This window comes from Microtus oregoni, unplaced genomic scaffold (genome assembly GCF_018167655.1).
Source record: "Microtus oregoni isolate MIOR12 unplaced genomic scaffold, Mior012 000005F_ref0000423, whole genome shotgun sequence".
Taxonomy (NCBI): domain Eukaryota; kingdom Metazoa; phylum Chordata; class Mammalia; order Rodentia; family Cricetidae; genus Microtus; species Microtus oregoni.
This window is the reverse complement of record NW_024543064.1, coordinates 20737633-20752564: the sequence shown is the minus strand read 5'-3', so window position 1 is coordinate 20752564 and position 14932 is coordinate 20737633. Positions and strand designations below refer to the sequence as shown.

Below are 14932 nucleotides of genomic sequence, written 5' to 3'. Positions count from 1 at the left end.
TTGGGCACACAAGACACATACTCTACCAACTGAGCTACATCCTCAGACCTATTTATTTATTATTCTTTTTTTTCTGGGTGTGTGTGTGTTGGTTTCTTAAGGCAGGGTTTCTCTGTGTAGCCCTAACTGTCCTGGAACTCACTCTATAGACCAGGTGGGCCTTGAACTCAGAGATCCGCCTGTCTCTGCCTCCTGAGTACTGGGTTTAAAGGCGTGCGCCACCACTTCCTGGTGTATTATTCCATTTGTAATATGTGTGTAGTGTGTAAGTGCAGGCCCACATACACTACAATGGACACATGGGAGTCAAATGACATCTTAGGGTGTCAGTATTTGTCTTCCACTTGTTTGAGTGAAGCAATCTTGTTCACTGCTGTGGACAGACACCAGGCTAGCTGAGGACTGGCCTATCTCTGCCTTCCACCTCACCATGTGCACTGGGACGTCAGACACTCCCAGATGCACCTGGTTTCTCATGGTGCTGAGATCCACACTCGTCTGTACACTTCCCTGCTGAGATCCACACTCGTCTGTACACTTCCCTGCTGAGATCCACACTTGTCTCTGTACACTTCCCATGTGCTGAGATCCACACTCGTCTGTACACTTCCCTGCTGAGATCCACACTCGTCTGTACACTTCCCTGCTGAGATCCACACTCGTCTGTACACTTCCCTGCTGAGATCCACACTCGTCTGTACACTTCCCTGCTGAGATCCACACTCGTCTGTACACTTCCCTGCTGAGATCCACACTCGTCTCTGTACACTTCCCTGCTGAGATCCACACTCGTCTATACACTTCCCTGCTGAGATCCACACTCGTCTCTGTACACTTCCCTGCTGAGATCCACACTCGGCTGTACACTTCCCTGCTGAGATCCACACTCGTCTATACACTTCCCAGCAGTGCTCATCCACAGAGCAATCACCTCAGCCCCACTGACTTTGTTTTTTAATACAAGGTCTCGTGGAGTCTAGGTAGGCCTTGAACTCGTGATCCTTCTGCCCCCACCTTCCAAGACTACAATTATAGATTTATAGCACCATGTCTGGCTTTGTAGATCAGTAGAGTTCCTCCTATCTGAACGACTTTGTTATGTTTGTCTGCTGGGGAAACTTTTCTCAGCTACAAATATTTGGATCTTTGGGTCTTACCGTGTAAAATGTTTGCTGTCTTCATGAACCTCCATCTCTGAGCTTTTAAATTCATTTAATTCTTTTCTTATGGCAGCCTGTAAGATAGAAATAAGATTTAAGCATCTTTTCTCTCTTGAAGGGCAGCCTTGTGACTTGCCATGTTTCTCTAATGGGCTTATCATTAGGAGGAACCACAAATTTTGGATGCAGCCCAGAGGGAAAAAAGTCAGGCCAAGAGATCCAGCCAAGCTGAGCCAGACACACAGTACTCTCCTTGACACTACTAAGCTTCATGTAAACCCAAAAGTCTCGATTTAAATTAAAGCGTTAAGAAGATAGTCTTTACCGTCTCCACAGCACATTAAGCAGGGCACAGAAGTGAGAGAATTACTCAGATACAGCACCAGATCTCCTCCAATTGCTGCTGGTAAAAATGTGGGGATTGGTTTTTTTTTGGTGGGGGGGGAGATTTATTTATTTTATGTGCATTTTTTCCTGCATGTATATCTCTGTGAGGGTGCCAGATCCCCTGGAACTGGAGTTACAGACAGCTGTGAGCCACCATGTGGGTGCTGTGAATTGACTGAATCTGGATACTCAGGAATAGCAGCTCTTAACCACTGAGCCATCTCTCCAGTCCCAAAAATATGTTTTATTGGGGCTGGAGAGGTAGCTTGGTAGTTAAGAGCACTGGCTGCTCTTCCAGGGGACCAGGGTTCAATTCCCAGCAACCACATAGTGGCTCACAACTGTCTGTAATTCAGTTCCAAGGGATTTGATGCCCTCTTCTGGCCTCTCTGAATAGACATTCATGCCAGAAAAACATCCATAAACATAAAATAAATTAGAAAAAAAGGGTATTTTATTTCCATCTCAAATTTTTGTTCTGTGATTTTTGTTTCTTCCCCTCCCTTATGCAGCTGTTCCCTTCCTCTTCTTTTTTGTTTTTGCCTTTTTCTGAGACAGTGTTTCTCTATATAACAGCCCTGGCTGTCCTGGAACTCACTCTGTAGACCAAGCTGGCCTCAAACTTAGCGATCTGTCTGCCTCTGCCTCTGCCTCCCTAGTGTTAGGATTAAAAGGGTGTGTAGCAAAAATAATAAAAACCCAGAAACAGGCCGGGCGATGGTGGCGCACGCCTTTAATCCCAGCACTCGGGAGGCAGAAGCAGGCGGATCTCCGTGAGTTCGAGACCACCCTGGTCTACAAAGCTAGTTCCAGGACAGGCTCCAAAGCCACAGAGAAACCCTGTCTCGAAAAACCTAAAACAAAAAAAAAAAACAAAAAAAAAAAACCCAGAAACAGACATTGGGGTTCAACCTGAAAACCAGAAAAACAAAGCAGCCAAGCTACTAGAGAAGTCCTTCCTCTACCAAGGCTGGGCGGCCACAAAGCAGCCAAGTTACTAGAGAAGTCTGCCCTCTACCAAGGCTGGGCGACCACAAAGCAGCCAAGTTACTAGAGAAGTCTCACCTCTACTAAGGCTAGGCAGCCACAGAGGAAGTAGACTAAGCCTCTCTCTTCCATTTTATATTCCCTCTAGTGCTGGGAGGAAAGGCAGGTGACTCCCTAGTACTGGGATTCAAAGTGTGAGCCACCACTACCTGCAGTGTTTCTGCGGTGGTCTTGTGTAAGCCCAGGGTGGCCTTGAACTCACAAAGATCCTTCTGCCTAGGTTTTCTAAATCCTGGGATTAAAGTGTGTGCTACCACTGCCCGCCCTTTAGTGGCTTAGCTCTGCTTCTGATCTAAAGGAAAGCTTTACTGATTAAAACATAAGTAAAATAACACTAAAGGTGTGTGCTAGTACGGCCTGGCAAAACAGCTGTTTTCTTAATGTTTAATAGAAAACTTGGGTTTACATCTTGGCATTTTGTATCTTGCTTTGAAATGTAACATCCTATCAAAACTAGAAGCTCTGCTGCCGGCTTACTCTTCTCATCAGTGCCGTGTCCTTCTGAAGACCCACACTGGGCTGTGGCTGGACTTTGCCAAGTGCCTCCCTTTCTGTTATCTCTATGCTTAAAATCTATGTTTCAAAGCGCTCTTAATAAACCCTAAGTGTGCTTCACAATAATAACAGAAAAAGTAGTGAAGAGGGAGATCCTCAGAGAATATGTGAGCATTTTCAAGTTACCTTGTCAGCAGGAGTCAGTTTGGTCCACGGCTTATCTGCTCGCCGGTCATAATCCTGAGCATCTGTAACCTCCACATACTCATTAAACCGCAGGATCTTCCTGGCAAGTAGTTCAGCCACAGTTGGCCTTTGACTGAGCTGAAACACATAGAGCCAAGCATGCATTAAATTGCCTTTACCATTCACTGAACAATGGAGTTACATGGGAAGCTTTCTTTTGTTACTTATTATTTATTTTGAAGATTTATTTATTTATTATGTATACCATATTCTGCCTGCATGCCAGAAGAGGGCACCAAATCTCATTCTCATGGTGGTTGGGAGCCACCATGTAGTTGCTGGAAATTGAACTCAGGACCTTTGGAAGAGCAGCTAGTGCCCTTAATCTCTAAGTCATCTCTCCAGCCCTCACTTTGTCTGTCTGTCTGTCTGTCTATCTATCTATCTAGATATTCATTTATTTATTGGTTGATTTTTTTGAGTCAGGGTTTCTCTGTGTAGCTCTGGCCATCCTGGAACTCACTCTGTAGGCCAGGCTGGCCTTGAACTCAGAGATCCACTTGCCTTCGCTGGGATTAAAGGCATGCGCCGCCACCACCACCACCACTAGGCCTACACTTTTTCTTTTGAGATAGGGCCTTCCACTGTAGCTCAGGCTAGCCTGAAACTTGCAGTTAATCCTCCTGCTGATCAGCCGCCTGCATGCCAGAATTACAGGCATGAACTGCCACCTCCAGAGAACCTGAGAAGCTTTAACTATACCATCTGGGTCCCATCCTCCCCAAAGCTCTCCAAGGACTTGGGGTATCGGGAATTTCCTTTTGGGCTGGCAAGGTGGCTTAGAGGGGAAAGCACTTGTCAGCAAGTCTAACAAACTGCGATTAATCCCACAAGTTGTCCTCTGACGTCACCATGCAACACTCCATTCACACAAAATAAATAAAAATGTATGAAAATCTGTGAGAGTTTGGTTTTCTGTACAGAATCATAGCCATGCCCTATGGTCTTCAAACTTTAATATGTACCCTTAGCGCCTGAAGATCTGGTTACAATGTAGATGCCACCTGATGACAGAACTCATCAAGGTTAGCATCTGTGACACCCTTGGTCCACCCGTAGCACTGGCCCCCTCCTACCACCCTGCCCCAAGAAGAAACAGATTCTGATTATAAATGGATCCAGAATAGAACCTGAGGTTACATAGCTCTGAGATGTCCTAGGAAATACGTGGTCAATGTTATCAAATTAGCAGATTCTGTGAAGAAGTATGATTTTTTTTCCCTAAAGACTTATTTATTATATATTCAGTGTTCTATCTGCATGTATGCCTGCACACCAGAAGAGGACATCATCAGATCCCATTATAGATGGTTGTGAACCATCATGTGGTTGCTGGGTTTGAACTCAGGACCTCTGGGGGAGCAGCCAGTACCTATGAGCCATCTCTCCAGCTCTGAGAAATTAGATTTAAGGATATACAATTAGGTAACCTTAAATGTTAAAAGTCAATAGAACCACTAATCAGTCTCAAATAAGCAAGGATAATTCCTCCGTTCCTGGAGAAGGATAGAATAATTCCAGAAAGAATATCCACACCTGCACTGGGAATTTTTTGGTCTTGTTTTGTTTGTCAAGACGGGATTTGTCTGTGTAGCTCTGGCTGTCCTGGAACTCCCTGTGTAGATCAGGTTGGTCTGGAACTGAAAGATCCACCTGCCTCTGCCTCCTGAGCGTTGGGAGTAAAGGTGCTGCGGCATTATGCCTGGCAATTCTTATGATTTTTTTTCTTTTCTTTTTTTTTTAATATTTATTTATTATGTATACAATATTCTGTCTGTGTGTATATGTGCAGGCCAGAAGAGGGCACCAGACCTCATTACAGATGGTTGTGAGCCACCATGTGGTTGCTGGGAATTGAACTCAGGACCTTTGGAAGAGCAGGCAATGCTCTTAACCTCTCTCCAGCCCCATGATTTTTTTTTCTAAGACAGGGTTTATCTGTGTAGCTTTTGAGCCTGTCCTGGAACTCGTTCTGTAGAACATGCTGGCCTCGAACTCACAGAGATCTGCCTGCCTCTCAGAAATCCTTCTCGAGTGCTGGGATCAAAGATGTGTGCCACTACTGCCCAGCAATTCTTATGATTTTTAAGAAGTATCTAAGAGTACATCTGAATCTGCAGGAAGCAATCACAGAAGTTGTGGACAATGGAAGAGAGAAGAGACGACTTCAGCGCCAACCTGTGTAGAAAAGGCCCTATCCCGACTGATCGAGAAAATTATGTCTCTTCTTATTTTTTTAGGATTCAGGATTATTTCAAGGGACAGGCTTGATTAGAAAACAACCAGTTTGCGTTGCAAAATGGAATGCTACAAATTCTATTATTGTATATATATATATATATTTAAACTTACATATAAATAAAAATTTTAGTCTAAGAGGGCTCACTAGTAGAACACTTGTTTTTTTTTTTTTTTTTTTTGATTTTTCGAGACAGGGTTTCTCCGTAGCTTTTGGTTCCTGTCCTGGAACTAGCTCTTGTAGACCAGGCTGGCCTCGAACTCACAGAGATCCGCCTGCCTCTGCCTCCCGAGTGCTGGGATTAAAGGCGTGCGCCACCACCGCCCGGCTAGAACACTTGTTTAGAATGCACAAAGACCTTTTCTTTTTGCTCTCTAGTCTCACAAAACAACCAAGCAAACAATTCCCCCCAGACAAATAAAAAAAAGCTCTCACCATGTTCAGAGCTTTTGGGTTAAATGTGACAACCTCTCAAATATTAAAAATAAACCAGCAGATGCCACTCCTGCTAATATGTTATTTTCATACTGATCTAAGGCACAAGCCAACTCCTTCACTCCAATCACACAGGCCGTCCAGACACAAGGACACCGTACCTTTCTAGTGAGCCGACGTTTAATCTCCCGCTTCTCTGCTTGCCGGTCAGCTTCATTTTTAGCTTCAGTTGACAGAAACAGAGGATGTTACTTCAAATGAAATTCGCACAGCAGACATTCAAGTACTTACAATACATATACTTCTTAGCGTCAAAGCTAGAATGAAATACTCCACTTGTGAATGGCTAATCAAGAAACTTCCTAGCAGGATAGTCTTTTTCTGTCCACTGTACAGTCAATACTTAAGAGCAAGACAGGGCATTGCATCAGGCTTGAGCTAAGGATGTTTTTCACTTTGTTTGGGACAGGCTTTCTTTGTGTAACAGTCCTAGAACTAGCTCTTGTAGACCAGGCTGGCCTCAAACTCACAGAGATCCGCCCGCCTCTGCCTCCCGAGTGCTGAGATTAAAGGCGTGCACCACCACCACCCAGCAGTTTTTCACATTTTTAAAACACTTTAGAGGTACTTAAAGGTTTCCATGTGTTTAAAGATCTAGAGAGCTGGACATATTGCTAATATTGACTACAGTGCTCTTGAAGAGGACGTTTGCAGGAGATAGTCCAGTGTACTTGCTGCACTAGAGGACCCGAGTCCAATTCCCAGGAACCACAGTGGAGGCTCACGACTGCCTGTAACTCCAGCTGGGTATGGGAATTCCACTCCCTCTTCTGGCCTACCATCACCCCACCTCAAATATGGCACACACTCACAACACATACATATACACATGAGTAATAAGAATAAATAAAAACTTTTCTTGGGGGAAAATAGTTTCTAGGGGCTGAAGAGTAACTCCAGTTCCAGAGGACCTGATGCCCCCTCTTCATGTGCTGCACAGACACACGTGCAAGCAAAACACATACAAATAAAATAATAAATTACACATAAAAAAGAATGCATACTGCTCGTGCAGAGGACCCTAGTTTAGCTCCCAGCACCAGTACTGGGTGGCGCACAACTGCCTGTGACTCTGGCTCCAGGAGTTCTGAAGCCTCTGGTCACAGTAGCCCCTGGACTCATACGCATGTTCACACATATATGCAAATTAAATATATGAATCTTTCTTAACAAACAGAAGAAAAGGTTTCCAGAGTAATCCCTAAAAATAGGCGACTGACACCGCGTCCTGTCGAGAGCAGCACCTATAAAGTTCTCAATTATAAATTCACTGAGTACCTAGGCTGTGAATGTAGATCCAGAAAGCACCGAGAAAACAGGCGATGGAACGGTCAGACGGCATGCTTAGAAGCAGCTCTAGGAGAGTCTCCCATTTCTCTGCTATTAACACTTTCATTCATCCTACAGTCTCTGAAGAGAACCTCTATCACAGGCACCCCCATCCTTCATCACTGAACCCCTTTTCCTTTTGCTTCCTTTCCTCCTCACTCCTGTATTCCTCTGCATCCATATCCACAGGGATGAAATAAGTAAGAGCTGTCTAGAAGAGATCACTCTCTGAGGGGGCAAACAGGACTGCAGGCACAGTCAGAGGGGTGGGACTTGAGACACAAGGACACAGGGTATCCCAGGATGTGACTGGTCCTTGTCCTATGGGCTCAGCTCAGATTCCTCACTGAGGTGGGTACTTCCAAGGCACACGGACAGAGAGGCCTTAAGGGAAGAGCATAATCTCCAGAGTTCAGGGTGTGCTGAGAGCAAAGGGTGAGAATCCCTGCTCTGAGAAGGAACTAACATGGCTTGGGGTGGGAAGACCAAAGGGAGCAGCAGTGGAAAGACCTGGCTGGGATTATTTCTGGAGATTTTAACTGGGATGGAGACAAGCAGTGATGAGATGGGAGTGGGAGGCAGGACTGCCACCTGTCCTCAGGAGCTACAGATCCTCAGAGAGGAAGGGGAGGAGCAACAGAGCACAGGTTCTAAGTCAAAGCGCTGGTAAAACAAAGTCAGTGTTAGGTCAGAATATTGTTCTGGGGAGTTAACTATGCACATGGGCAGGAAGTTAGATACGCATTCCTCCTTGGTGGCTACAGAAATACAAGTCAAGCAATAAAAGCAGAAGGAATATTCTGGGCCTTATCCTTAGAATCCACCAGGAAGAGGAATGTCCTGTCCATCAGCTCAGCCACGACCTTAGCTCCCTGAACAAAGGCATAGGCCAAGCCTGCACACACTATCACAAATGCCATCACAGACCCAGGAGCTATGAAAACATATCATAGTACACTAAACAATATCATGGTGACATCTTCCTAGGAACTGGGCTTCCTGAGCAGGAACTAACTCTCCTTGGCCCTTTTAGCAAATACTTCTGTCCTAGTGCATATCACACTCATGGTGCACAAAGGCTGGACTCACGCTGTAGTATGTTCCGTTGCTCCAGCTCCTCTGCGGTCGGTCTTTGACTCAGTCGCCTACAAGAGAGAGACACAGGTACTTAACTGTCCACAGCAAACCTCCAACCACCATTTCTAAGAATTTTGGGGTTGTTTGTTTGCTTTTTTGTTTGTTTTGGCCAAGATTTATATTGATCTATAACAAAGAATCAGTAAAATTTCTAACATATACTTCAGTAGCTGATTTGTTTATCATGAAACCAATTTGATACTGAAAGTGCTAACACACACACACACACACACACACACACACACACAATATTATGCTGAATGTGGTGGCTTTATACTGTGAGGCCAGCACTTGAGGAGAGATGTAAAAGATCCTGCCTCAGAATGGAAAGGTAGGTAAGTGTGGAGGTAGCTTGGCAGTTAAGAGCACTGGTTGTTCTACCAGAGAACCTGGGTATGGTTCCAAGCATCCATGTAGCAGCTCAAAACCAACTAGAACTCTAGTTCCAGGGGGGCTGAGTTTCTAGGGCACTGTACACACATGGTTAAATACAGTCAAAACACTCAAACACATTAAAAAAAATTAACAAAAAGAATCCTTGCAGGATGTGATGGTGGTGCACACCTTTAACCCTAGCCTGGTCTTCAGAGTGAGTTTCCAGGACAGCCAGGGCAACACAGAGAAACTCTGTCTCAAAAAAAAAAAAAAAAAAAAAAGGTGTTCATCATCTCATAAATCTTGTGTGAACAGATGTCTCTGGTTTAGTGATGCTGAACATATTTTTGTTTTGAGACATGGTCTCACTGTGTAGCCCTGACTGTCCTAGAACTTACTGTGTAGACCAGGCTAGTATCAAACTTAAAGATTCACCTGCCTCTGCCTTCCAAGTAATAGGATTAAAGGTGCACACACCTGGCCAAATGCTGAGTGTTTTAAAATATACCTGATGGCCATATAAAGACAGAAGAGTTTACACTATAATCCTCAGAACTTTTTTTTAAAAATATTTATTTATTTGTTTTGTATACAGTATTCTGTGTGTATGCCTGCTGGCCAGAAGAGGGCACCAGATCTCATTACAGGTGGTTGTGAGCCACCATGTGGTTGCCGGGAATTGAACTCAGGACCTTTGGAAGAGCAGGCAATGCTCTTAACCACTGAGCCATCTCTCCAGCCCCCCAGAACTTTTTTTTTTTAATATTTATTTATTATTACACAGTGTTCAGTCTGCATGCCAGAAGAGGGAGCCGGATCAAATTATAGATGGTTGTGAGCCACCATATGGTTGCTGCGAATTGAACTCAGGACCTCTGGAAGATCAGCCAGCGCTCTTAACCTCTGAGCCATCTCTCCAGCCCTCCCCAGAACTTTTGCAGTGAGCACACTGGTGGAAACTCATAGAATCCTGACTTTCAAAGTGGCCCTAGGATCAGTAATATGAACAAACAAGAAATACAACCCAGGCACCGCCCTGAAGCAAAAACTCTGGGTGGAACTCAACAATTTGCTTTTAAACAAGCCTGCCAGGTAAGTTAGCCTGCCAAATGAATGTTTAAGTGTGAGAACCACTGACTAGAATTAATTAGAGGAACAAAACACCAGAGGTAAACACTAACTAACAGGGCTCTGACTCAACTAATTGTATCAGTTACACAGTGAATATTAGAAGTAAGGACAAAGACTATATATTTGGTTGCTGATGGTGGTCTGAGTCTTTCATCCTAGCACTCAGATGGCAGAGGCAAGTGGACTCCTGAAAGTTCAAGGTCAGCCTGTCTACACAGCAAGTTCCAGGAGAGCCAGGACTACATAGTAAGACTCTACTTCAAAACAGAGGCAGAGGCAGGCAGATCTCTGAGTTCAGGGCCAGCCTGGTCTACAGAGGAGTTCCATAACAGCCAGGGCTACACAAGTAACCAAAGGGGGAAAAAAAAGATTTTGTTATTTTTAATTGTATGTTCTGGGGACCAGAGGTGTTAAATCCCTTGGAGTGGGAGTTACAGGCAGCTGTAAACTGCCTGATGTGGATGCTAAGGACCAAATTCAAGTCTTCTGAAAGAGCACATCTGAGGTCTAAAAATATTGTTTAATACACACACACACAAACAAAACAAAACAAAACAATACAGTTCAGTGATGGGGCGTTCACCTAGCTTGCATGAGGACCTGTGCTCTATCCCTGGCACCACAGGAAGCAAAGAGCCTGTAGCCAGGCATGGTGGCACATACCTGTAACCTCATCCCAAGTGCTATGAAACCCAATCTCAAAAAGTCAACAAACTATAAATTCAGAAAAGAGAATGTATGTGGCTTGAAATCATAAACGTTTTCTCTCATTTTTTTGAGGAGGGGCCTCAGGTAGTCCTAGATTATCCTCAAACTCATTATGTACCTGCAGGTGGTCTTGAATGCTAGCTCACTGTTTCTGGGATGACAGGTGCTACCACACCCAACTGAAATACTTGTTTTCAGTCCTTTAGAGAAGTTGGTCAACCCTATTTTATAAGGCATAGGATTATGAGCAATTAAGATTTTCTTCTTTTTTCTTTTTCTCTTCTTTCGTTCTTTTGAGATGGGGTTTCTGTGTAGTCCTGGCTGGGACTGCAGAGATCTACCTGCCTCTGCCTTCTGAGTGGGGGTTAAAGGTATGTACCAGACTTTTTCTTTTAAAATGTTAATCACATTTACTTTTGTGTGTGTTTGTGCATCTGGATGTGTGCTAGGAGGAAGGAGGCACACCCGTGACCAGAACACATAGGTGGGGGGGGGGGGTCACTGAAAACTCATGGGAGTGGATTCTCTCCTTCTCTTACATGGGTGCCAGGAATTAATTCAAGTTGCAGAGCTTGGTGGCAAGCACCTGTACACACTAAACCATCTTGTTAGCCCTTAGGTTTTCTTTTTCCTGTAATTTTCTAACTATTACTTCTTCATAGAAGATTGTGCTAAAGTACTTTGGAGTAGAGTCCCTGAGCCAGGTATGGTGGTGCACGTCTTTAATTCCAGTACTCAGCATGGTGCAGGAGAATTGTCTGTATTCTGTCAATCATGTTTTAAATAAACACTGATTAGCCAGGCAGAAAATATAGGCAGGAAAATCAGACAGGAAGTAGAAATGATGGAATGAGAACAGGAGAATTTTGGGAAGGAGGAAGTTAATTCCTCCCACTCCTGCCCAGATCACCTAAGCAGCAGGATGTGATCTGCCCCACTGAAAAAAGGTACTGAGCCACATGGCTAACATAGATCAGAAAAATGAGTTAATCAAGATGTGAGAGTTAGCCAATGAGAGGCTAGAGCTAATGGGCCAATCAGCTTTATAACTTATAGAGACCTATGTGTGATTTTCTTTGGGGGCTAAACAGTTGTGGGGTACCGAGCGGCACAAAAACCCCAACAAACAAACAGGACCCCCCCAATGTTACACAGCAGAGGCAGGTGGATCTCTGTGAGTTCAAGACTAGTCAGAACTATGAGATCAGCTGTATGTGTTAGTGTGCATATACCTGTAATCCTAGCACTTGACAGACTAAGACAGGAAGATTCTGAAGTTCAAGGCCAGGCTGGGTTACGTAGAGAATTTGAGGTCAGCCTAAACTACAATGAGAACCAGTCTAAACAATACAAAACAAAGATCATGAATGTTTGAGAATCTCATTATATGGCCCAGATTAACTTGGAACCAGCAATATTCTAGCAATATTCAGTCTCCAAAGTGCTGAAGTTACAAGTGGGAGACATCCTACCCAGCTTACACTATGTTCTGAAAGGGTCCAGAAAAAAAAATAAAGTATGGAGCAGGGTATGGTGATGCACACCTTTAAAACCAGGACTCAGGAAGCAGAGGCAGGTGGATCTCTGTGAGCTCAAGGCCAGCCTGGTCTACAGAGTGAGTTCCAGGACAGCCAAAGCTACACAGAGAAACCCTGTCTTGGGGAAAAAGAAAGAAAGAAACAAACAAAAAAACCCCAACACCCAAAGTACATGTATATTGGCACTGTACACAATAATCAGTAAGGCAAACAGTACACACACACACACATCTAGGTAAATGGTGTATTTTCTCACAACTTTTCTTGTTTGAAATGGGTCTATCTATCCCCCTCTAAAGTAACTGATACACAGTATGAGATAATGACTTCAGCTCCCCACATGCCAGAGTATACAAAGGGCCTGCCTTGTTTCTAGATGCAGAATGAATACACAGTCTGTGTACAAGGAAAGTGGAGCTGGAGAGATAGCTGCTCTTCCAGAGGACCTGGGTTCATTCCCAGCACCCTCGTGGCAGCTCACAACTGTAACCCCAGTTTCAGGGGATCTGACACCTTTACACCAACACACAGCAAATAAATTTAAATTAAAAAAACAAAGAAACAAAGAAAGAAAAGCTAGACGTCTATAGTGGGAAAAGGCTGGGCCTTAAGTGATGGACGCCTCAGTTAACTTTTCTTGTAGGGAGAAGAGTTTTTTCTTCCTTTTATCCCTTTTAGACGGGAGAAGTGTCTATGCCATGGAAACATCTGTCCATACACAAATATGCTCATTGCGTAAACAAGAGGTTGGCCTGCATTCCACTTCTCTCCTTTTTGACTCCAGCTGACCTGAAAAATATACTAACTTTTTGAAAAGAAGTAGCTACATGGTACTTATTTTAAAAAAAAAAAAATACAGGTATGATGAGTTAGGTTGGCATTTCATGGTTCAGCAATCGGATAAGTCACACAGGAATCTGCATGTCCTGGAAACCAGCCTGACTCCTTTAGCAACCTGTCTGAACCTCCTGTGTTATGTGATAACTGAAAGCTCCCAATGCGATCTCTGATGTTCCCCACCTCCTAAAGCTTAGAGAACTCCACCTGTCGAACACACACTGTTAAAAATTATTCTTTTAGGGGGGAGAGGGAGTGGAGTGGGAGGAAGGGGAGGGAAATGGGAGGATGGGAGGAGGCGAAAATTTTTTTTTCCCTGAGAAAAAATAAATTAAAAAAAATTATTCTTTTAAAAAACAGATGAATGCTTCATTTCCAAGGGTCTGACACACACAAACCCAAATGCAAAGGCGTACCGGATCAGCGTGTTCCCAATCTGGTGCCGTATTTCATTCCACTCCTCCTTGCTTTTACGAGGCCAGGAATTCAGGTTCAACTCTGGTTCACTGGGTCTGCTGCTCAGCTTCATTGCCAGCGTGTCTTTCCTCTTCACTCTGTTGGCCAGAGCACCTTTACACAGGGAAAAAAAAATGCTAAGGCACAAAGGCTCATGTGAACCAGGCAAGAGCGTGAGAATACAACTCCCAGCAGCCCATCTGGCTTTGAATGATCCAGCCAAACTCAGAGGAAGGAACAACATAAGACATTAAGGCATTTAAAGATAATTTTCAGCAAAATAGAATGAGTCAGATAAAGGATACATATCACTCTACACTTTCCTCATTTAGTGAGAATTAATTTTTTATTTTAATTTTATTTATTTATTTATCAATTTTTTTTTTCTTGAGACAGGGTTTCTCTGAAGCTTTGGAGCCTGTCCTGGAACTAGCTATTGTAGACCAGGCTGGACTTGAACTCACAGAGATCCACCTGCCTCTGCCTTCTGAGTGCTGGTATTAAAAGTGTGCACCACCACTGCCCAAGTTTTATTTTTTTATTTTATGTGCACATTTGTCAGGGTATCAGATTCCCTGGAACGAGAGTTACAGACAGTTGTGAGCTGCCAGGTAGGTGCTGGGAAATGAACCCGGGTCCGCTGTAAGAGCCGTCATTACTCTTAACCACTGAGCCATTTTTCTAGTTCCCTTATTATTTTATTTTATTTTGTTTGTTTTTCAAGACAGGGTTTCTCTGTGTAACAGTCCTGACCTGGAGCTTGCATTCTAGACCAGGCTGGTCTCGAACTTACAGAGATCTTCCTGTCTCTGCCTCCTAAATGCTGGAAATAAAGGTGTGTGTACCACTGCCCTGACAGTGAGAGTTTCTAAAGATGGAATCTAGCCTGTTCTGGGACAGTCCTCTGACTTAAAACATGAAAGCTTTTATATTAGTAGATCTTGTCATCTCTTCATCACTGTTTTGAGAGTGAGTCTTGCTATGTTGCCAGGCTGTGCTCAAACTCCAGAGGTCACAATCTCTTACCTCTGTCCCTTAGAAAGTGGACTAGAGTCATCATTCTCTTCCTACCCTTTGCTGTTTGGAGACCGGTTTCATGTAGCTGACACTCCCATACTCCCCTTCCCTGCCCCCATCTCTCCAGAACCCTTTTTTGGTTTTTGAGCTAATTTAACAGTTTGGACTATTTTCTAACTAATGTAATCCTTTTGCTTTAGACTCTCAGATGCTATGGTTATAGGTGTGAGCTACCACATCCAGAAAAACACACTTTTTCGTTTAGGTTATCAAGAAGTTCATTATATTAAGAAAAATTATCATTTATCTCTTTTATTTAAGTCTTTCCTTTAAGC

The 14932-nt window shown here is 43.8% G+C and overlaps 1 protein-coding gene across 4 annotated transcripts in view; it reads right to left on the bottom strand.

The window, feature by feature from the left end:
* The window catches only part of Phactr4 (phosphatase and actin regulator 4), a 73156-nt gene that overhangs the window by 3008 nt on the left and 55216 nt on the right, over positions 1 to 14932 (bottom strand). For all 4 annotated transcript variants that reach the window (XM_041652084.1, XM_041652087.1, XM_041652085.1 and 1 more), the window contains 5 exons: positions 13541 to 13694; positions 8488 to 8543; positions 6171 to 6232; positions 3276 to 3413; positions 1158 to 1234 (listed from right to left, as the gene is read on the bottom strand). In XM_041652084.1, the coding sequence (XP_041508018.1) occupies positions 1158 to 1234; positions 3276 to 3413; positions 6171 to 6232; positions 8488 to 8543; positions 13541 to 13694 (487 nt within the window). The remainder of the gene's footprint in view (positions 1 to 1157; positions 1235 to 3275; positions 3414 to 6170; positions 6233 to 8487; positions 8544 to 13540; positions 13695 to 14932) is intronic.